We start from the raw sequence: 23114 nt of genomic DNA, 5'->3' as shown, positions 1-23114 counted from the left end.
AAATGATTTTTGTAAGGTTGCAGGATACCAGATCTATACATAAATATAAAATGTATTTCTAAACATTAGCAATTAATAATTTGGAAATGAAATTAAGAAAACAATTTCATTTACAACAGCATCAAAAAGAAAAAATATGTAGGATTAAGTTTAACAAAGAAGCCTTGTATACTGAAAACTACAAAACATCATTGAAAGAAATTAAAGACCTAATTAATAGACAGACATCCCATGTTCACAGGTTGGAAGACTTAACAGTGTTAAGATGGAAATGCTCCCCAAATTGATCTACAGACTCAGAGCAATTCTTATGAAAATCCTGAGTGCCTCCTGAAATTGACAAGCTAATCCTAAAATTTATATGGCAATGCAAAGAACCCAGAATAGTGGAAAAATCTGAAAGAAAAAAAAAAGCAAAGTTGGAAGAATCACACTTCTCAATTTCAAAACTCACTACAAAGTTACAATAATTTAGACAGTGTGGTACTGGCATAAAGACAGATATACAGATCAACGGAACAGAATTGAAAGTCCAGAAATAAACCAATACATTTATGGTCAAATAATTTTTGACAAGAAATGCCAAGACAATTTCATGAAGAATCATCTTGTCAACAAGTTTTTCTTATGGTGCTGAAACAACTGGTTATCCACAAGCAAAAAAATGAAGTTTGACCCATACCTCACACCATTTACAAAGATTAACTAAAAATGGATCACAAATATAACAACTAACAGTATAAAGTTCATAGAAGAAAACTTAATGTTGGCCAGGCACGGTGGCTCACGCCTATAATCCCAGCACTTTGGGAGGCTGAGGCTGGTGGATCACTTGAGGTCAGGAGTTGGAGACCAGCCTGCCCAACATGGCAAAACCCCATCTCTATAAAAACACAAAAAAATTAGTAGGGCGTGGTGACCGGTGCCTGCACTCCCAGCCACTTGGGAGGCTGAGGCAGGAGAAACGCTTGAACCCAGGAGGCAGAGGTTGCAGCTGAGCTTGCGCTACTGCACTCCAGCCTGGATGACAGAGTGAGACGCCATCTCAAAACAAACAAACAAAAAGAAAACATATGTCTAACTCTTTGTGATCTTCGCCAATGGTTTTTATAGATATGACACCAAAAACACAAGCAACCAAAGAAAAAACAGACTAAACTGGCCTTCATCCAATTTTGAAACTTTGTGCTTCTAAGAACACCATCAAGAAAGTGAAAGATAGCCACCCCACAAGTAGGAGAAAATATCTGCAAATCATATATCTGATAAATGACCAGTGTTTGGAATACAGAAACTACTCTTACAGCTCAACAATAGAAAGGCAATCCATTTTAAAAACGGCAAAGGATCTGAATAGATACTGAGTAGATATTTCTTCAAAGATAATATACAAATGACCAACAAGCACATCAAAATACATTCAGTCTCATTAGTCATGACAGAAATGCAAATCAAAACCACAATGAGATACTACCCTACACCTACAATGATGGCTATAATCACAAATACAGATAACAAGTGTTAGGATATGGAGCAACTGAGACCCTCATACATTGCCACAGGGAGTGCAAATGGTACAGCTACTTTGGAAAACAGTTTCACAATTACTCTAAAAGTAGACTGACCATATGACCTAGCAGTTTCACTCCTAGGTATATACCCAAGATAACTGAATGTCCACACCAAAATCTGTACACAAATATTCATAGCAGCATTATTCATAATAGTCAAGCTGGGGAATCAACCCAAATGTCCATCAACTAATGAATAAACAAAACGTGAAATATCCATACAACAGAATATTATTCAGCTATAAAGTGGAATTACGTTCTGATATATTTAACAACATGGATGAACCTTGAAAACATTATGTCAAGTAAACCAAGTCAGCTACCAAAGGCAACTTACTGTATGACTCTATTTATATGAAATGTTCAGAACACGGAAATCCACAGAGACTGAAAACTGATGAGTAGTTGTGAGAAGCTGGGGGGAGAGGGAATGAGGAGTAACTGCTAATGGAATTTATTTTTGGGGTGATAAAAATGTTCTGGAATTAGATAGTGGTGATGGTTCAACAAGTCTACCAATATACAAGAAACCACTGAATTTAAAAGGATTAATTTTGTGGTATTTGAATATCTCAATATAAAAAACAGACTTTGCCACTCTGACATTTAGTTATCTCTATACTCCAGTTTATTCAAAATCTTAGGCCATCTATACCACAAAATGAAATTTTAAAATATCATTATAGTATAATTTCCAAACAGATTTTATTTAGAAGATGTAGAAATTATCTTGCCCATGCATTCATATTTCTACAGTGCTATAAAAATATTTCTAGGGAATAACTTCAAATATTGTCTTTTGCCAGTAGGCATTTTTCCTCCTGTTCAGACAAAAATCTATTGATCTTTGAGTATTTGTCTTCTCTGACAGTGGTGCTATTTATCAACATGAATTTTATGGGCTGACGAAGTACTAAATACTTACAATTAAGAATGTCCAGTTGTCTATCTACTTTAGGGCCCATTCATCCTGGTTACTATCTATGCATTTCCTGTAATTTCACAGTGAGTTAGGATTTACATGAAAGGAATACTACTGCCAGTCGTTTCAAATGACAATGACAGCTTCCCCACTGGATGCCAAACAATTTAATCTTGCTTCCCTCCAGCTAAGGGAAGAAGGGGTTCCCTTGGCCAACGAAGAACTGAGATTTAAAGTACAACCCTTGAATTTCCTGCGTAATTATCCTTCCTGGGTGGCCCATGGTGGGGCACAGTTGATATTTATTTGTCAGACAAATGCGGCAGACAGTCACTGATGGGATACCATTTTCTTTCAAATCCAAGAATGAGACAGCTCTAAATAACTCAGAAAAGACATTTCAAATACAAAGTCATGCTCTGTTAGAGCTACAGGGGTTTGAAATACCTAGTTCAGAAAGCTGCAAAATGTATTCTAAGGAACACTAGTTCCACGAGATAATCCATGAGAAGAAACTCTAAGAAATCTATTAACCCATTGTTTTCCAAAAATACTTGCCTACAGATCCTTTTTCTGCATGACACCTATTCATGACCTAGCAACATGTTTTGAAAAATCCTAATCTGGTCAAAAATCCATTTCACGAAAGATCAAATTGCTCACTTCTCTCCACTTCCCCAGATTTAACTGATTTGCCTAAAATCACCTAGCTAGGCCCTGGAGAGAACTAGGACTAACTTCTAGCGCTCCTTCAATGCTACCACACTGTCTTACCAGGGGCACCTTTTTCTAAATGGCAATTTAATCATATTGGACTTCCTGATGAACAGCAAGATCATTAGTCATTTCATGTTAGTTATGTTTGAAAGCTTTCCCACAAAAGGGTTGACCTGAAAGAGGTTAGTATTATATGACTCTCCTTTCAAGTTGCTATTTCAAGGTTGGTTTTACCTGGAGTGAGAGGAAATTTCTGTCTATTTGGAACAGCTCCATCTTGAAGATTTTTCGGTATTTCTTACCACAACCCCCTTTCTGTGCTTAGTATTTTTAGCTCATTGTTTTCTATTTTGGCAGCCGAGAAGCTGCAGTTTGTAATTTTACCTCCAGCTTCATATTTCTTCTTAAAAGTGAATACAATGTCCTGTTTATAATAATAAAATCACTAGTTGGCAGGACGACATTAAATGGAAAAAAAAGAGAGAAAGCAATTGGAAAATTTAGAGCAAGCAATTTTAAGTGCCAAGTTTCACATTTGTAATGGTCTGGTGGAGGTCACTGGGCTTCCTTTTTATTGAGAGAATAGTAAAGAAATAGATACCCACAAGTTCTCTCGTAAAAAGCTATAGAAACCACCTCCACTTCAATGAAACTCATGGTTTTACCGAAAAGTGACATGATTCAAACTTCCATAATAATACTAACTAGAGGAAAAACAAAAAAATCGGTTTAGCATGGTATTTTCCCCCTCCAATATTTAGGTTTTCATTTTCCACTTTAATTGAGCTTTTAGGCTTTGGTTTCCTATTCCAGTTTAGCAACAAAGGAAACAAAACAATATGAATGAAATTTGAAATAACTGGAGCCAGTCTCAGAAATAACTTCTGGGTTTCTTGAGCTTCTGGTGCAACCCCCCTTTAAGCAGTTTCCTTGGACATATTATCTTCCTGATCCTCAAATTTCTGCAGTATTTATGTTGCTTTTCTTTTTTAAAGCCTCAGATGCCCTGCTAAAGACAGCTACAGGTCTAGGCCATGCAAGCAGGGACTCTCCAGAGACTAGAGCTGAAGGTCCAGAAAAATGGTGACCCCAATCAGGAGGGCTATATCACCCCTAGGAGTTCATGCAAGCCTAACTTCTTGAAAATTGCTAACCAACCATTTTTCTTTTCAAAATAAACACTATTTCTCTCAACTCCAGTTTGCAAAATATTACCCCAATTCCATTGGACCAAAAAACTGGAATTTTACTGACATAATTGGATTATGAGGTTTAAAGATTGATGGAACTTTTCTGCTCCAAATATAATTGTTCAAATACCAAACCTAAACCGGTATGTAGAAGTTCTTACGTAGCTAGAGCCAGAGTAACACTGCAGGCTCTGAGGCAGGATGACCCAGGACAGGGGATTAAGTGACCAAACCATAGGACTTGCAAGCCCTGTTACAGAAGGATCTTAGAGTCTGAAGGGAACATACTGCCTTTCTGCAGCCATGGACTATCACTAAAATGAAGACAACTTTAGTCACTCTATTTCCCTCTATACCTGCTCATTTCTCAGATCTCACCTCATGCACCAATGACCCTGGCAGTCTGTTCATACCTATATTACAGCATTTGCCATTGTCTACTGTAATTTATCTGAGTACGAATCTGTCTCCCTGAAGAACAGGGGCTGGCCCTTGGTTGTCTTTGCATTTTCAGTGGCTAACTCAGTACTTGGCATATATATATATATATATATATATATATATATATATATATATATATATGATATATGGCATATATGACATATACTATATATAAACAATATGTGCAAATAAATGTTTGAAAAAGGTTTGATTTTATTAGTTTACAAAATATATATTAATTTATTCAATATAGCACATATTTTTCAGCATGTGCTGGGACTCAATCCTACTTCTTTTGACATTCCTAGGAAAATGAATACTGTTTTTAAAAACTCCTTGAAGGCAGTGGACCTCAGAGCAGAAGAAACCACATGATCACAAACACTTGCACCAAGCACCCCCTCCTTCATTACAATTCCACATTTGACTACTGCTTAGTAGTTTCATTCGTGTTCTTCTGCCACCAAACTGAGAGTTCCACAAGGGGAGTGAATACATCTATTTTTGTTCACTGTTGTATCCTCAGTGCCCATGGTTGGTGTTCCATAAATATTTTTGGTATAAAAACTGAATAAATCCATCATAAAACTAGTCAAAGAAAAGGAAAAGGTTATCAGATCCAAATACCTCCACATGCTTACCTACTGCTGTACAGTACTGCACGCTAACCAACTACATCACTGGAGCTCATTCCACACACTTATGGCTTCTCTTTATGTGTGTGAAAACTAAGGAATTAACTGACACTACATAACTACATGAATTAACCCTGGCACCCTCACTATGTGTGGGTCAGGTGGTAGGTGAGGTGTACAGATGAAAAAGTTGGCGTTCTGGAACACAAAGGCAATGACAGTGGCACTCTTGGTTCCTATGTTTTTGCCAAGTGCAAATAATGGGTCTTTACTCATGCCCAGATACATGGATTTATGGATATTGTCTAGTTTTGGCTAAACTAATCCTTGCAAAAAAAGGCAACTGGCTAAAAAAAGATTACCTCAAAGGTCCATATATTGAAGATAATACTAAACCACTAATACTCCTAGTAATATCATTAACACTTGAAAAATGGCAACACTGACATTTCTTCTGTGTCTAATATGAATTCATCTCCAGCCACATAATAATTTCAAAACAATGGCTATCAGTCATATGTTACCTAACAGATACTTTAGGAAAATTAAACATGCTTAATCTGTCCCTTCAAGGTAAAGGTGGTATTTTAACAATAAGAAAAAAAATTATTGCATTTTGAAAGCAAAATAACATAATTCGAATTTTAAAGATAACATTTTTTTAAATGGATGTTTTGAAATACTTCGTTATATTATTTGGGGCCTAAAATGATGTAAGTGTATAAACTACAAAAACATTCATATCCATAGACTTAAACTTCCTAATAGAATTATTTTTATTTATTTTTACTTTTTTGAGATGGAGTCTCGCTCTGTCACCCAGGCTGGAGTTCAGTGGCACAATCTCAGCTCACTGTAACCTCTGCCTTCCGAGTTCACGCAATTCTCCTGCCTCAGCCTCCCGAGCAGCTGGGATTACAGGTGCCTGCCACCACGCCCGGCTAATTTTTGTATTTTTAGTGAGACAGGGTTTCACCATGTTGGCCAGGCTGGTCTCGAACTCATGACCTCAGGTGATCTGTCCACCTTGGCCTCCCAAAGTGCTGGGATTACAGGTGTGAGCCAACATGCCTGGCTGAATTTTCTAACTAGTTTTTACAGATAACAACTAAAGAGTAACTGGAGATTATAAATCTATTTTTTAATCCAAAAACGCAGCACCTTTCAATGAATCCACAAGAACTGACATCAGAAAAGACGGAAATTTACTAGCTGAATTTCAAAATGAATTGGAATATAATTGGCGAATAGGACTGAGAAATGAGTATTAGGATTTTGTAAGCACAGCTCACATCTTCTAAACATATATCATTTTCAGTTATGATAATCATTAAAACCAAGTACCAAAACATACAGAACTTAGAATCAGATCTCTGAATTTCCATATTACTAGTTGTTAAAGTAAAATTTTAATAAATAAAGAATATTATTCAACCATACTGCTTTCACCAAAAATAAAATTACTATATAAACAGTTTTCTATACTTTAAGTAAAATGAAAATATTTAAAAATTTATTTCTCATTACATTTTTATTTTTCTATTTTTACTTACATTTATAATGTACATAATAGACTATCAATGTAGTAAATTCATGTATAGTTTTAAAATAAAGACAAGCATTAGTGGTAATTTACTATATTATTTCTTGATGCCTAAAGTAGTAATTTCTAAGCTTCAGACATTACTACTTTAGGCATTAAGAAACATTAGAAAAATTTTAAATCCAAAGGAGTAAAATAAATCAGATTTGAATTTTAGAAACATAATCCTGAGGATAATGGGCAAGGATAACATATTTTAAGGTTAAAGTAATTTTTTTTTTTTTTAACTGAGACTTACTCTGTCGCCCAGGCAGTGGCATGATCTCAGCTCGCTGCAACCTCTGCCTCCTGGGTTCAAGCAATTCCCCTGCCTTGGCCTCCCGAGTAGCTGGGATTACAGGCACCCACCACCACGCACAGCCAATTTTTGTATTTTTAGTAGAGATGAGGTTTCACCATGTTGGCCAGGCTGGTCTCTAACTACTGACCTCAAATGATCCACCCACCTCGGCCTCCCCAAATGCTGGGATTACAGGTGTGAGCCACTGTGCCCAGCCCAAAGTAATTTTTTTTTTTTTTTTTTTGGAGATGGAGTCTCGTTCTGTCGCCACGCTGGATTGCAGTGGTGCAATCTCGGCTCACTGCAACCTCCGCCTCCCGGGTTCAAGCGATTCTCCTGCCTCAGCCTCCTAAGTAGCTGGGACTACAGGCGCATACCACTATGCCCAGCTAATTTTTGTATTTTTAGTAGAGATGAGGTTTCACCATGTTGGCCAGGATGGTCTCTATCTCATGATCTGCCCACCTCCGCCTTCCAAAGTGCTAGGATTACAGGCGTAAGCCACCGTGCCCCAGCCAAAAGTAATTTTTTAAAAAATCCTTGTAACTTCATGAATAGCAGAGAGCACCCTACAAACTTCTTCTGTCTTTGGACCCTTTCACAGGGCGTGCGTGCGTGCGTGTGTGTGTGTGTGTGTGGTGTGTGTGTGTGTATTTGATATATATTTTAACAAAGGCTTTCTGCAGAGCAAGGTTTCTTTTCTTTTTTCCCTTAGACAGAGTCTTGCTCCGTTGTCCAGGTTGGAGTGTAGCGGCATGACTATAGCTCACTGCAGCCTCAAACTCCCAGGCTCAAACAATCCTCCCACCCCAGCCTCCCAAGTAGGTACACACCACTATGCCTGGCTAATATTTTATTTATTTATTTATTTATTTATTTACTGTAGAGACAGGCTCTCACTAAGGACCTCTTACTCTATGGTCTAAACCAGAAGGCAATAAAGGTCAGATAAACGGCAAGACAGAGCCATGAAAGGGGAAGTGACAGCAATACTGGGCCCCATAACTACTAACGTGCTTAGTATTTACCAGTAGGCTAAAAGGCTGGAAAAAATGGAATACTTCTATTTTGTGACTTTCACATTTATAATTTTTTAAAGTTATACAGGTTACTTTAAAAAAAATTTGGACCAGGTGTGGTGGCTCACGCCTGTAATCCCAACACTTTGGGAGGCCAAGGCAGGAAGATCTCTTGAGGCCAGGAGTTCAAAACCAGCCTGCTCAACATAGCAAGACCCCATCTCTACAAAAGTAAAATAAAAGAATTAGCCGGGTGTGGTGGCACATGCTTATAATCCCAGCACTTTGGGAGGCTAAGGGAGAGGATCACTTGAGCCCAAGAATTCAAGGCTGCAGCAAACGATGACTGCACCACTGCACTCCCGCCTGGGTAATAGAGTGAGATGCTGTCTTAAAAATAATAATAATAATTTGAATAGTATAGCAGTATGCAAAATGAGAAGTCAAAGTTCACTTCCCTGTTGCCTTACCACTCCACTGAATCCACTCTCCATGGTAGTCACTGTTAACAGTTTATTTCCTTCCAGGCCTTTTTCTATGCATATATACTTTGATGTGTATACGTATATGCACATATATGTATATGTGTATATTTATGTAGTTTTTGTATTACTTTACAAAATATAGGCTCATATTCATATTGTTCTGAAACTTGCTTGACTTAATAATATATTATAGCCATTCTTTTAGGAAAGTCAACATGGATATAGCTCCTTTTTGCAGAGCTGCAAGGAATACTATCATATTGACATAACACAGGTTACTAAACCATTCCTTTATTAATGGACATTAGCAGTGTCTTTAATGTTTAACTTTTATGACAAGACAGCAATGAACATTCTTGTACATGTATTTTTGTATACTTCTTTGAGTAGAGTTTGGGGTGCAGGAGTAGGTACATTTAAAATGTTGATAGATACTGCAGCATGGCTACACTAAATTCTACTAAACAATAAGGTTCAGCCATTTATTCTAGCATTCTTTTCCCATTAAATCATTAGATAGATTCCTAGATTAAGGAAATGACCTCAGAAAACAAACCCCTCAATTTGTATATGAGAAAACAAAGGTTCAGAGAGGTTAATGTTATGGGCCCAAGACCTCGGAGCCCCCTGAAGAGATAACACACCCATGTGCTAGCAGGGGTTCAGTGATAGAGGGGTTATTATGAAAATCCAGGAATGCAATATGGGTTAACTGACTTCAAATGTAATATGTGTTCTATGAGAGATACTAACAAGTAGGAAAGGGGACTAATGATCGTCTCCTTTTCCTTGCCTAACCTCAATAAGAAAAGAAAATGGCAGTAAATTACTAAAAGACACAATAGTAAGAAGGTACAGAGAGGGAGTATTCACAAACTAGGCAGGTAACAGGCACCCAGAGCTGAAGATGTCATAAGTTCAGCTGCATGAAGCGAGCAAGTGTGGTGGAAAAGACTTTGACATGGGATGACCTTACCAAAAACCTTCCACAGCCTCAGTGGGTTGTATGAAAAGTTTCTTGGTTCTAAATATCTCCATGTGGCATCCAAAATGAATGCCAGTACTGAAACCAAATTCTGAAGAGAAATATCAGAAAAGAACTAACATCCCACAATGAAGAAACATCTTCAAAGAAGATGTTGTTATAAAAATACCACAAAAGTACTTTCCAACAAATTCCAGACCTAAAAGTAAGGCTTTAAAATGAGGCTCCAAGTACAGAAGTCTTGAATCCTTTGCTCTATGCCTGAAGAGGCCCATTTAAAGGAAGGCATTTCTCACTAGATAACAGTCTGTACTTGACCAGATCTATGGCAATGAGAAGATGGGCACTGTAGCTTTTGAAGTTAGAATGGTCTAGAACAGGGGTCAGCAAACTTTTTCTGTAAAAGGCTGACAGTGACTACTTTTGGCTTTGCAGGCCATATGGTCTTGGTTGCAACTAATCAACTGGGCTATTGTAGGGCAAAAAACAGCCATAAGCAACATAGATAATGAATAAGCACGGCCATGTTCCAATGCAACTTTATGGTCGCAGAAATCTGAATTTCATATAATTTTCATAAAACATTATTCTTGTTTTAATTTTTTCCAACCATTTAAAAATGTAAAAACCATTCTTAGCTCATCGGTTGTACATAAACAGGTAGCGGGCTAGATTTAGCCTGTGGGCCATAATTTGCCAACTGTGGTACAGAAGCACCTATTCCCAACTGAACTGAACTTGAATGTTCGTGGAAAGATGAAAACATCTAAGCCTAGCCCCTAGGAAAGTTAAGGCAGAAAGGGAGATATACATTCTTAAAGGGTTTCAGGTGCTTACCTTAAATCCCTTCTCTTGCTGAACTCCTCTGGTGGAATTGTCCATGGCAGGCCTTGAGGAAGACATTCTAGAACTTCTGAAGAGAAATCAGAGAAATCCACGCCATACTCTGTTAGTATTCCCTCTGTTTCAGGCTCAATTTCACCAGCCTGCCCAAGACTCTTAGCCAGCTGCCTATGGATAGAACAGAAATGGAATAACTGGGTTAGCGAACAAATGGAACATAGGTACCTGTCTCCTCTCTAAAAGTAAGGTAGTGGGAAAGTTTAAAATCTCCTGCCCTTCCACCAGTAGAAACATGATCATCTGCAAATCATGGGCAAGAGGAAAGCAGAAGACACAGTAATGCTCTTGTCCTGTTAAATCTGTAACTACAGTGTAATTTCACCTTTTTTTATTTGACATTCTGACTTCAGAAACAGAGCCAGAAGGCTTTTCTCAGGACCCCTCCAATTGTTCTTCACAGAGAAGTCAAAATTGATATTATGATCAACCCAGTGTGCTATTAAATCATTAGTTTCAGAGTGCCTGTACATTAAGTAATGCTTACTAGATTAATTCTGATGTTCCTATTTCACAACTCTACCAGTTTTTATCTTTAAAATTTTAAAATATTTTATCTAAACACAAAAGTAATATATGTTCATTGCAAAGAAGTTAGAAAACACAAAATCCACTGAAAAGAAAATTAAAATTATCTGTAAACCAGTCACCCATTCACATTTTAGGGCACTGGCCCATTAAAAATAAAATTGCATTTAACAGGACAATGCTAACATTATGAACAGGGTTCCACCTTTCAGAAGGCAGATCTCACTCCTTACCAAATTGACAGCTCTCTATTCTCATAAGCATTGTCATGCCACATACAGATCACAAGTCTAAAGTTGTGCGTTGAATACAGGCAGCCAACAGGAGATGTGTTATGGGCCTTGGCTGCCTTTGTAGAGGGTATTGTGGAGACCAAAAATGGCCATCTCCTCTGTTGTACAAGTCTACTTATCTACCAGGGTGCTCCAAGAGTCCGCCCTCAGCACTTCCTGCAAGAAATTTAGCTATGGCATCAGGACATTCTCTGGGGCTATTTGATTTCTATGAAAAAGGTTCTGTTTCCTAAATAAGGGTAGATGCTTAGCTGCTGGAGTTCTTATGTGCACAGTGGTAAAGAGGAATAGGGGAGGTGGTTGCCTCATAAGCAGACTTTTAACAAATTCCAATCTTCAGACTTGCCACTGGAATGCAGCAGTGATGGCAGCAGGGCTGGCCCCATTTCTCACACTAGTCAAGAGAGACCAGCCCAGTCTACTTGTGCACCCGCCCACCAGCCTATGATTCCGGCAGCCTGCAGACTGACCTGTGGGCTCCTCCCATATAATGTGGGCTCAGAAGAGTACTTTCTCCACAAATGGGTGGTCTCTCCCATAAAACACATCAAAAAGCCAGACAGCAAAAATATGAGAGAAAAATTAACAGAAAGCAATCTGGAAAATCCCCAAATATGTGGAAATCCAACAACCCATAGGTTAAAGAAGAAATAAAAAAAGAATTAGAAAATATTTTGGACCAGGTGCAGTGGCTCACATCTGTAATCCTAGCACTTTGGGAGGCTGAGGCAGGCAGATCACAAGGTCAGGAGATTGAGACCATCCTGGCCAACATGGTGAAACCCCGTCTCTATCAAAAATACAAAAATCAGCTGGGTGTGGTGATGCATGCCTATATTCCCAGCTATTCAGGAGGCTGAAGCAGGAGAATCCCTTGAACCAGAGAGTCAGAGGTTGCAGTGAGCCGAGATTGTGCCAGTGCACTCCAACCTGGTGACAGAGTGAGACTCTGTCTCCCAAAAAAAAAAAAAAAAAAAAAAAAAATTGAACTGGGGTCAGGCACGGTGGCTCACATCTGTAATCCCATCACTTTGGGAGGCCAAGGCGGGTGGATCACTTGAGGCTAGGAGTTTGAGACCAGCCTGGCCAACATGGTGAAACCCCGTTTCTACTAAAAATACAAAAAATTAGCTGGGTGTGGTGGCACACACCTGTAATTCCAGCTACTCAGGTGGCTGAGGCAAAGGAATCACTTAAATCCAGGAAATGGAGGTTGCAGCGAGCCAAGATGGCATTACTGCACTGCAAGCTGGGCAACAGAGCGAGATGCTATCTCAAAAAAGACAGGAAAGGAAGGAATGGAGGGAGGGAGGAAGGGAATTTTGAACTGAATGAAAACACAACACGTCAACATTTGTGAGAAGTAGCTAAAATAGTGGTTGGAGGGTAATTTACAGCATTAAATGCTCACATCGGAAAGGAAGAAAAGTGTCAAATCTGTGATCAAGCTTCTACGTTAAAAAACTGAAGAACAAATTAGATTCCAGGTAAGAAGAAGGACAGAAATAATGAAGAAACAAGAATCAATGAATAGAAAATGAACAAATAGGCTGGGCGCGGTGGCTCATGCCTGTAATCCCAGCACTTTGGGAGGCCGAGGTGGGAGGATCACGAGGTCAAGAGATTGAGACCATCCTGGTCAACATGGTGAAACCCCATCTCCACTAAAAATACAAAAATTAGCTGGGTGTGGTGGTGCATGCCCGCAGTCCCAGCTACTCCAGAGGCTTAGACAGGAGAATCGCTTGAACCCGGGAGGCGGAGGTTGTGGTGAGCCGAGATCACGCCACTGCACTCCAGCCTGGGCAACAGAGTGAGAGTCTGTCTCAAAAAAAAAAAAAAAAAAAAAAGAATGAATAATGAAAACAAATCAATAAAACAAAAAACTAATTCTATTTTTTAGACAGGTTTTCACTCTGTCACCCAGGCAGAAGTGCAGTGGCACGATCATGGCTCACTGCAGCCTTGACTTCCCAGGCTCAAGCAATACTCCCACCTCAGCCTCCTGAGCAGCTGAGGCCCAACTAACTTTAGTATTTTTTGTAGAGATGGGGTTTTGCCATGTCACCAGGCTGGGACTCGAACTCCTGAGCTCAAGCAACCTGCCCACCTCGGCCTCCCAAAGTGCTGGGATTATAGCTGTGAGCCACCACACCTGGCTCAAAAGCTAATTCTTTGAAAAGAGAAAAACAGATAAATTTCTAGCCTGACTGATCAAGAAAAACAAGGAGAGAAAAACACAAATTACCAATATCAAGAATGAGAGAGGAGACACCATTTTACATCCCACAAGCATTAAAAGGATAAGGGAATAATGAATGACTTTAAGACAATAAATTCAGCATCTTGGATGAAATGAGCAAATTCCTTGAAAGATGCAAACTGCCTAGGATAATTAAAATAAACTGATACTTGAATATTCCTATTTAATATATCTATTATCTATTATATCTAATGTATCTATTAAAGAAACGGAATTCACAGTTTGAAACCTTCCCACATAGAAAACTCCAGACCCAGATGGCTTCACTGGTGAATTCTACCAAGTATTTAAGAAAGAATTATTGCCAATTCTACATAAACTCTTCTAGAATAAAGAGGTAGATGGAATACTTTCCAACTAGTTTAATGAAGACAGCAGTACCTTGATATCAAAACCAAAGGATTAATGAGATCAATACCTCTCATAGACTTAAAATTCTTACAAAGGTATATCAAAGTTATTGAAAAAGAAAATTTAAAACTTCTTACAAGGTCATTAGCAAATAGAATTCAGTAATATACAAAAAAGGTAATACATCATGACCAAATAATGCAAGATTTGTCCAACATTGAAACATCAATCAATACAACATATTAACAAACAAAAAACAAACACATATCATCATCTCAGTAAATGAAGAAAAAGCATTTGACAAAATTTCAACGTTCACTTAAGATAAAAGCCCTCAGCACATGAGTAACAGGAACTTCTTCAACTTGGTTAAAGGCCTCTATGAGAATCCTAGCGCTAATGTAAAACTTAGTGGTGAAAAGTGAAATGCTTTCCCTTGGAGCAGAAAGAAGACAAAGTGTTCATTTTCACCAATACTACTTAACACTGTACTGGAGGTACTAGTGAATGCCATAAAGCAAGAAAAAGAAGAGGCATACAAATTGGAAAGGAAGAATTGCATGTTGCCTACAAGCAGGACAAAGGACTACAATTCCCGCCATAGAAGTGACCAGCTTCCTACTACATAATGCCTGGCCTCTCTTTATACAAGACTCCTCTCACTCTGTGAGAACCAAAATCCAGTACACTGTATGTGACTTAAACTCTGCCTCAACTCAAGACTTTGAGTGTGAAGACAGAGATACAAAGACAAAAGGCTGCTTAGGATTCACTCATGACAGCTAGAATGGTTTCTCGTGACAGCAGTGGTGGCGGCACCATCCAGAGAAAATGGTGTCCTGCAAGAGTGGTGGTAAGAGAATAACTGGCATTATAGCCAAACTAATCCTGATAAAAGATGATGGTTGGGCTTCTTGTTCTTGGCTTTCCAGAGTTGCCTTAGTTCACATCCCTTTTCAGGTCATTCAAGTCTTTTGCTCAGTGAGCTCTTCAGTATCCTCCCAATAAACTCCTTTCCCAGAGTTGGTTTTTCTTGCTTGTAACCAGGAACCCAGACAATTAAAGACTCAGGTCCCATTAATTTTCAAAATGACTAAATTATTACCTGTGTTCACTAGAATGAAGTTCCAACTGAAGATATGGGGGACCTATTATGCCAACCTTTGAAATTTGAAGGACACAGGAATTCAACACTGTGAGTACAAGATGAATACTTATAACAATGTTGTTTAGCTTAAAAACAGCTTTATTCTGGTGATGACAGGTAATAATTAGTAATTTTAAAAATTATTTTGTATTCTGAAAATTAATGGAACCTGAGTTACTTCCAACCCATCTAACTCATTTATTATTCTCACAGGTCCCTGAGGTTCTGTTTCCTACATTCGTCTCCTAATATCAATGTCTTTAACTGTCTGTCTGGGTTCTTGTTGTAAGCACAAAAGACCAGTGCTGTTTGGAAAAGAAAAAAAAAATTTCTTGAAAGGATATCAAAGGGCTCACAGAAACAGTGAGAAGCTTCGAGAGCCAGAAAAAGGGGGAGAAACAAAGAATTACATGCTTCATCTCCAAATTCTTCATTCTAAATTCTTCATTTCTAAGACTGAAAGTCAGGGACTTAGTATGTCCATCAAAAAAGTATCTTGAATCTCTTGTAGCTGCCAGGCTAAGACAGAAAAAACAAATTGAAAGGGTGATGAATCATTACACCATTGAATGTAAGGTCTCATTAAGTCACTTAGGTGAAAAGCAGGACACTAATCAGAGAGAGTAAGATTCAGAGAACCCGAACACACACATGCACACACACAAACACACACATACACACGCGCGATATAAAGGAGGATGCAGAAAGGTTTGAGTACCTTGAATGCCTAGTTCCAACTGACCCTCCATTGTCATGAGTCATAAATGGACATGATAGCACTAAATCCATTGTAAGGGATGGTCTCTGAAAAGACAATATAGCAGAAACTTTCTCCCAGTGGGCAGAACTTCAAGCCATATGTCCGTGGTCCACTTTAGCTGAGGAAGGACAACCTGATATGCTGATAGGCAGTGACTACAAGTTTAGCCAGATGGATAGGGACCTGAAAGAAGAAAGATTGGAGTACTGGTGACAAGCACATCTAGGGAAAAGACATGTGGATGAAATGGGCCCACTGAAATGAGTCCAGACAGGGTATAACTATTTGTGCTCCATGAGAGTGCACAGTGAAAGGCTTCCACTGTGGAGGCAGGATGGCCTGTGCCCGTGTATGTCCCCATCACTGCAGTGCTTGCTCAAGGGACAGAGGAACAAAGCACAAGGCAGCAGGAAATGCACTCCACAACATTCACTTCTCACTAATGCTGACCTGAATACCATTCTTGCAGGATGCTAGCTTGCCAGCAGCAGCAACCAACTCTGAGCACCTGATACACAGCCATGCCAGGAGGACCCCGCCCCCCAACTACTTCACATCAGATCGCATCCACTGAGCTCTTTTAGGATGGGAAAGGCAGTAATTCCTCCACTAAAAGAGACACTTACTCTAGGTTTGCTATCTGCATTTCTTCTGCCTATATTGCTTATGTAAACACCACAATCCTCAGATTTACGAAATATCTTTTAAGCTATTATCGCACTCAACATTGTTTGTAATTAAGGACTTCACCTTTTGGAAGAAGTAAAGCCCATACATTTCACTGACTGGCATGATGTAATGATCTGACTACTAAGCTGTTGGACTAACCAGGAGGCATCAGTTGTGAGGGGGGAGTGCCATCCTCCAGGATGCGTTGGTGCTCTGATTTAGCATCCTACAGGCAGTGTACATGGTTTGGGAAGAAAGAATGCAAGGAAGGAGTCAGGCCTTTCAATATCACACTTAAGACCCACACATAAAATATTTAGTTTTGCCTACATAATGCTCATCTCTACAGTTGAAAGGTTTTAGTACCTCTGGGGACATAATTATGATTCCTCTGAATTGGAATCTAAGACTACAAGAACCCTGACTGATATTAAAAGGCAGAAAATATGCTATGTACTTTCCTTCCAAAAAAAACTTATGTGCAACTCAAGCCAACTGAGAGGTTACTCAGAAGTAATAATTCAAGAATGGCAATAATAATATAAAGAAGTTAATAATATATTATTTTGAGGCATAGAAAATTGCCAATATTTGACCATTTATTAACATATAAAACACAGTTTCTTCTGATTCTACCTAATAGTATTAAAAGTTACATAAAATAACTAACCATCCATTAATTAGATAGCATACATAGCTTCTGGGAGAAGTATAAAAATGAGATATCTCACATACAGTTTATTACAGAACTACACTAATACGAAAAGAAACAAATTCTTCTATGTGGTGGGAGTCTCAGTGTTTGTGAGGCTGACCTAGAACACAGTGACCATACTATTCTCGCCTTGAAGTTAAGAGTGAGTGAAGTTAGAATGCTATCCTCCAGGATACAATATGGCCCAAAATGATTGTCTTATGCCTAAAATAGAAAGGGACTAAAAACTTAGACAAAAGGCATTTTATAATGTCCAGTTTTTAAAATATAATACTAAAGTCCAGGAAGAACTCACTATTTAAAGATTTCAGGGAGGGAGAGTAGCATTCTATTAAAAAAAAAAAACAACCCACATTTAAAAGGAAAAAAGGGAGCAAGAAAAAGAAATGGCAGAAGGACAAAACAATCTCTATAAGCATATAACCACAGAAATGACCAAAGATACTCTCAAGAACTCCCAAAAATATAAGCTTTATAAAACAAGAGCTTGAAGCAAAGATGCAAGTGCATAAGGAATAAATAAGTCATGAAAGGAAACAAAAACTAGGTTTTTAGACCTCAGGAAATAAGTAGAAAAGAATGATAAAACTATCACAGAAAATGAAAGTCATACTGGAAGTACCTAATGAAGAACTGACACTATTTGAAAGCCATAAGGATCATAGAGTAAAATCTTGAGAAAAGTGAGGAAAATGAAACTGGGCAAGTAGAGTTTAAAAAGATAACAAAGAAAACAGACAGATGTGAAAGGCAGACCAAGGAGTTCCAGGCATCCTTGAAATACAGAGCTAGAGATGAGGAATAGAAAACATTTTCTAAGATTCTTTGGAATAGAGAACATTTTTTTTTTTTTTTTAGATGGAGTCTCACTCTGTCACCCAGGCTGGAGTGCAGGGGCGCGATCTCGGCTCACTGCAAGCTCCACCTCCCGGGTTCACACCATTCTCCTGCCTCAGCCTCCCGAATAGCTGGGACTACAGGCACCTGCCACAACACCCGGCTAATTTTTTGTATTTTTAGTAGAGACGGGGTTTCACCATGTTAGCCAGGACAGTCTCGATCTCCTGACCTCGTGATCCTCCCGCCTCGGCCTCCCAAAGTGCTGGGATTACAGGCGTGAGCCACCACGCCTGGCCAGAAAACATTTTCTATTCCTCATCTCTAGATCCTTCCTTCGGCATAACTGAAGGAAGGAGCTAGAGATGAAGAAAAGGAAACATTTTCCAAGATCATTAAGAAAACTTTTCTGAAATAAAGAAAATTTAGGTTTACAGAAAGGGTAAGTCTCAGAAAAGAAAATTACAGAAAATCACCAATGAAATATATTCTAGTGGAGTTACTGGATTTCAAAGATAAAGATTTCTAAATACAAGAACTCAGGGAATATAGTTCTCATAAGCCCTTTCTGAAAAACTGCAAAGTGATTAACTGAGGTGTACCAAGAGATGGAGAAATTCCTCCACAAAGACTGGCGCTGAGCACTAGATCCATGAATGGAGTGGTGGGAGGGTGAGGAGGAGGGAGGACAAAAGGAAGCAAGTGAAGTGATGGACCTGATATTAGTTGTTAAAACAGTCCTGTCATACCAGTTATTGGACCTTTAGAAAATTAAGGAGAAAAAAAAATTTTTCATCTTTTTTGGAGCTTTATAAAGTTCTGACACAATATTTTACCAGGTTATACTCTGAGTCCAAAGAGTCTCAATTTGTTTACTCAAATTACAACATGGCTCATAAAGACAAAATTATATTTTAGTTATGGTTTCCAAATGTGATCAATGACTCCAAGTTCCTGTTAGTAGTAATTAACATTTATTTTACGAGTTCCAGAGAACATTTCTCAAGTTCCTTATTTAAATAAATTTATTATGGACTTTCATTGGAGATCTATTTTACAGCAGCATAGACTGGACAGCTTATGGCAGATAAAAATCTAACAGATCAGCATGCTGAAAGAGCTCATGCTTTGGGGGCCTTAGATGCCCTAGAAAGAATCCTATCTTGACCGGGCGCAGTGGCTCACACCTGTAATCCCAGCACTTTGGGAGGCCAAGGCGGGCGGATCATGAAGTCAAGAGATCAAGACTATACTGGCCAACATGGTGAAACCCCGTCTCTACCAAAAATACAAAAATAGCTGGGCGTGGTGGCGCGCGCCTGTAATCTCAGCTACTTGGGAGACTGAGGCAGGAGAATCGCTTGAACCCATGAAGCAGAGGTTGCAGTGAGCCAAGATCCAACCACTGTACTCCAGCCTGGTGACAGAGTGAGACTCTGTCAAAAGAAAAGAGGGGAGGGGAGGAGAGGGGAGGGGAGGGGACGGGAGAAGAGAGGAGAGGAGAGGAGAGGAGAGGAGAGGAGAGGAGAAAGGAGGGGAGGGGAGCGGAGGGGAGGGGAGGGGAGGGGAGAGGAGAAGAGAGAAGAGAAGAGAAGAGAAGAGAAGAGAAGAGAAGAGAAGAGAAGAGAAGAGAAGAGAAGAGAAGAGAAGAGAAGAGAAGAGAAGAGAAGAGAATCCTATCCTGTCTACTTAATCATGAACTCTTCTGTCACCTTGAAAACCAGAATTCTTTGGTATATAAACAAAGCCAAATTCTACTAGGGAACTGACTTTTACATTGTGTATTTGTCTTGCAGAAGGGTTTATTTTTATAGTTTAAATTTAATTTCATTGTAAATTCTATTTAAAATGAATCATGAAAGTAACTTTCCCTTTTATGTAATGTAGTTCAAATGTTACAACTTTCTAAGTAGTTTCTGTCTTCTGCTTACTGTCTGAAAAGATAACAGCTGCTTTAGGACAACTATGATTCAATGTTATGTCAAAATATCTGGTGATTCTCTTAAAAACCACATTTCATCCTATTCTGCATTAAAATATGTCCTTCAAAAATAACTTAGAAGCTCTCATAGTCAAGAGGAATCTAAAGAGACAAGACAACTAAATGTAATATGAGATCCTGGAACAGATAAAGGACATTAGATTTTTAAAAACAAGAAAGTTTGAAGAAAGTACGGACTTCCATTAATAATGTATCAATATTGGTTAAGAGAAAAAAACTAGTTTTGGAGGAGGAGAGAAGGGGCAGGTGAGAACTGTACTATCTTGACAATTTTCTGTAAATCTAAATCTGTTCTGAAAAATAAAGTTTATTTTTATGGGCCAGACATGGTCGCTCACGCCTGTAATCCCAGCACTTTGGGAGGCTGAGGTGGGAGGATCACTTAAGCCCAGGAGTTCGAGACCTGTTTGGACAACACAGCAAGACCCCATTCCTATTTATTAATTAATTAATTAAAATTAAGTTTATTTTTAAAATCTTGGAGCAGAAAAGGAGTAAAAGTAATTTAGATGTCAAGCAACAGATAAATGATAAACTAAACCATGTCATATTTTTCAATTTTTTATGTATTTCAGAAAAAGAATTTCGAAGATGTATGTAGAGTATAATTTAACTATGTAAAAACATTTATGAAAATGCTGAAAGGGACAAATGGTGTTAATTATTTGAGAGAGGATTCTGAGTGACTTTTTAATCTATTTTCTAAGCTTCCTTTAATATCACAAAGTTGGAGGTTTTTTAATTTAAAAATTATACAAAAAATAATTATAACAAAAACTAGAGTGCCCAATATTGGTTTGCTACCCAACATTCACTTCCGTCTTGCTCCTTCCTCATAAAAATCTAGTTTTCATACAGGAAACACATCTCACCTTCAGCTCCAATGACAGATACTAATTATTCTAATAAATTCAGTGTATGGCCTCCCCTGGTGACTGTAGTCAATAGCATTGTTGGCAGACAGGGTCTCCCTTTTTGTGTCACATGTCATCAAGAAAGCAGGTAGCCTAATTGTACTGGCAGCCATCTTCACAACCATAGAGAAACCACCACTGGATTGCTGAGGACAGCAAAAGACAACCTGATAACATCATCCAGTCACTGACTTTACTGGGTCTGCAGCTGCACAACCTTTGAATTCCCCCTATGTGAGATAAAATTTTCTCTTATTAAGTCACTCTGAGTCAGGCATTTTTATAATTTGCTGCTAAAAGCATCCTACTACAAACTATTTAAAAAGATCATCCATGAGAAGTAAACTTCCCTTTCCCTCCATTCAGTCTGCAACAGAAAATGTAAAGCTCTTACGACCAAAAATAAAATCTTAGTACTGTTAGCATCATAGATCTTGTAGAGGTATTCACTACACACTGACATGCAACTGCTGGGTTCCAGAGCATAAGAATACTATAAATGGCCCTTCCTTAGGCAACATAATTCTATCCTAAAGGTGCTCCCTTTATAACTTCCATGTTGAACTAGGCCCACAAAGCATACACCCAGATCATTTCATCTTCATGGAATAGAGCAGCAAGGCCAGGAAGCCATCCCTGTCTCCTAGAGTGGATCTGCCTCATTAGTACTGTCCCTATCCTTTGGTTATATCCTCTTTCTTGCATGTGCCACTTTCTAGCTGTGTCATGGTGCTTTAGGTATGCCTCTTCCTTATCAATAGATGGGGGGGATCATCCATAAAAAGAATAAACATTTCTTTATTTCTGTGTACCACTGAGACTTGTATGCCTTTGGTGTCCAACACATGTTGGTGACTGAATATGTAAATAAACAAATTAATGCTTTGAACCTATTAGAGAGGCATACTATTCTTCCTTGAAATGCCAAAGGAAAGCTAAGAAAACTGAGGATGGCAAAAAACAAATAAAACTCAAAGATAAGTACTTCAGTAAATTATCCAGTCCTACCATAATTAGCTGCCACATTAGCAAACTTATTAACACATCAAAAAATCAGGAAAAAAAAATGCCTGCTACTATTGCTTTTATTCAAAACTGAACTTTCATCAGTTACTGTGTGGAAAATACCTCCTCTCCAATTGTGAGTTGCCAATTCAAGATAAGAAAAAGAAATAAAAGTCATACAGATTAGAATGGAAGAAATAAATCTCTCATTACTTACCAATGATGTGATTATCTACATAGAAGAGCCAAAGGAAATTACATCTGAAGTACTGAAATGAATAAGGGGATATAGCAAGATGGCTGGATATAGGATATTGTATAAAAATTAACTGTAATTCTACATATCAGCAGCAAACAGAAAAGACAACTTCAAACATCTATTCTTCAGAAGATACCATTAATAACATGAAAAGACAACTCACAAACTGGAGAGAAGATAATTTCCATATCAGTGACTGCTAAAAAGATTACTTTCTGGAATATGTGTTTTTTAACTCCAAAAAAATCAAATGACAAACAGCCCAATTAAAAATGGGTAAAAGCACCAATGTATGCTAAAATGAATGGGTGAAATTAAGCAGAAACAGAATATTACACAGACTCAAAAATCTTTCCAAAAATACAGTATAATAATTACAAGGGAAAAAAGTAGTAAGTTAGGAATCATGGCAGATGCTTCCTTAACCAGGTGATCCAGGTGAACATCACCAGTATTACTTACTGACATTATGTGCCCCCAATAAGATGCACATCACCTCTGTGGTATCTTTCCCAATAATGCCTAATCTCGATCTAATCATGAGAGAACATTAGACAAACACAAACTGAGAAACATTCTACAAAATCACTGGCCAGTACAAGAGTAAAGTTCATGAAGGACAA

The 23114-nt window shown here is 38.3% G+C and overlaps 1 protein-coding gene across 4 annotated transcripts in view; it reads right to left on the bottom strand.

Annotated features, from left to right (window-relative positions):
* DIS3L2 (DIS3 like 3'-5' exoribonuclease 2) overlaps positions 1 to 23114 on the bottom strand; it is a 373065-nt gene that overhangs the window by 159775 nt on the left and 190176 nt on the right. For all 4 annotated transcript variants that reach the window (XM_054477505.2, XM_054477506.2, XM_054477507.2 and 1 more), the window contains exon 9: positions 10686 to 10859. In XM_054477505.2, the coding sequence (XP_054333480.1) occupies positions 10686 to 10859 (174 nt within the window). The remainder of the gene's footprint in view (positions 1 to 10685; positions 10860 to 23114) is intronic.

Source organism: Pongo pygmaeus, chromosome 11 (genome assembly GCF_028885625.2).
Source record: "Pongo pygmaeus isolate AG05252 chromosome 11, NHGRI_mPonPyg2-v2.0_pri, whole genome shotgun sequence".
Classification (NCBI taxonomy): Eukaryota; Metazoa; Chordata; class Mammalia; order Primates; family Hominidae; genus Pongo; species Pongo pygmaeus.
The sequence above is the reverse complement of the archived record's forward strand: the minus strand, read 5'-3'. Positions and strand labels throughout refer to the sequence as shown.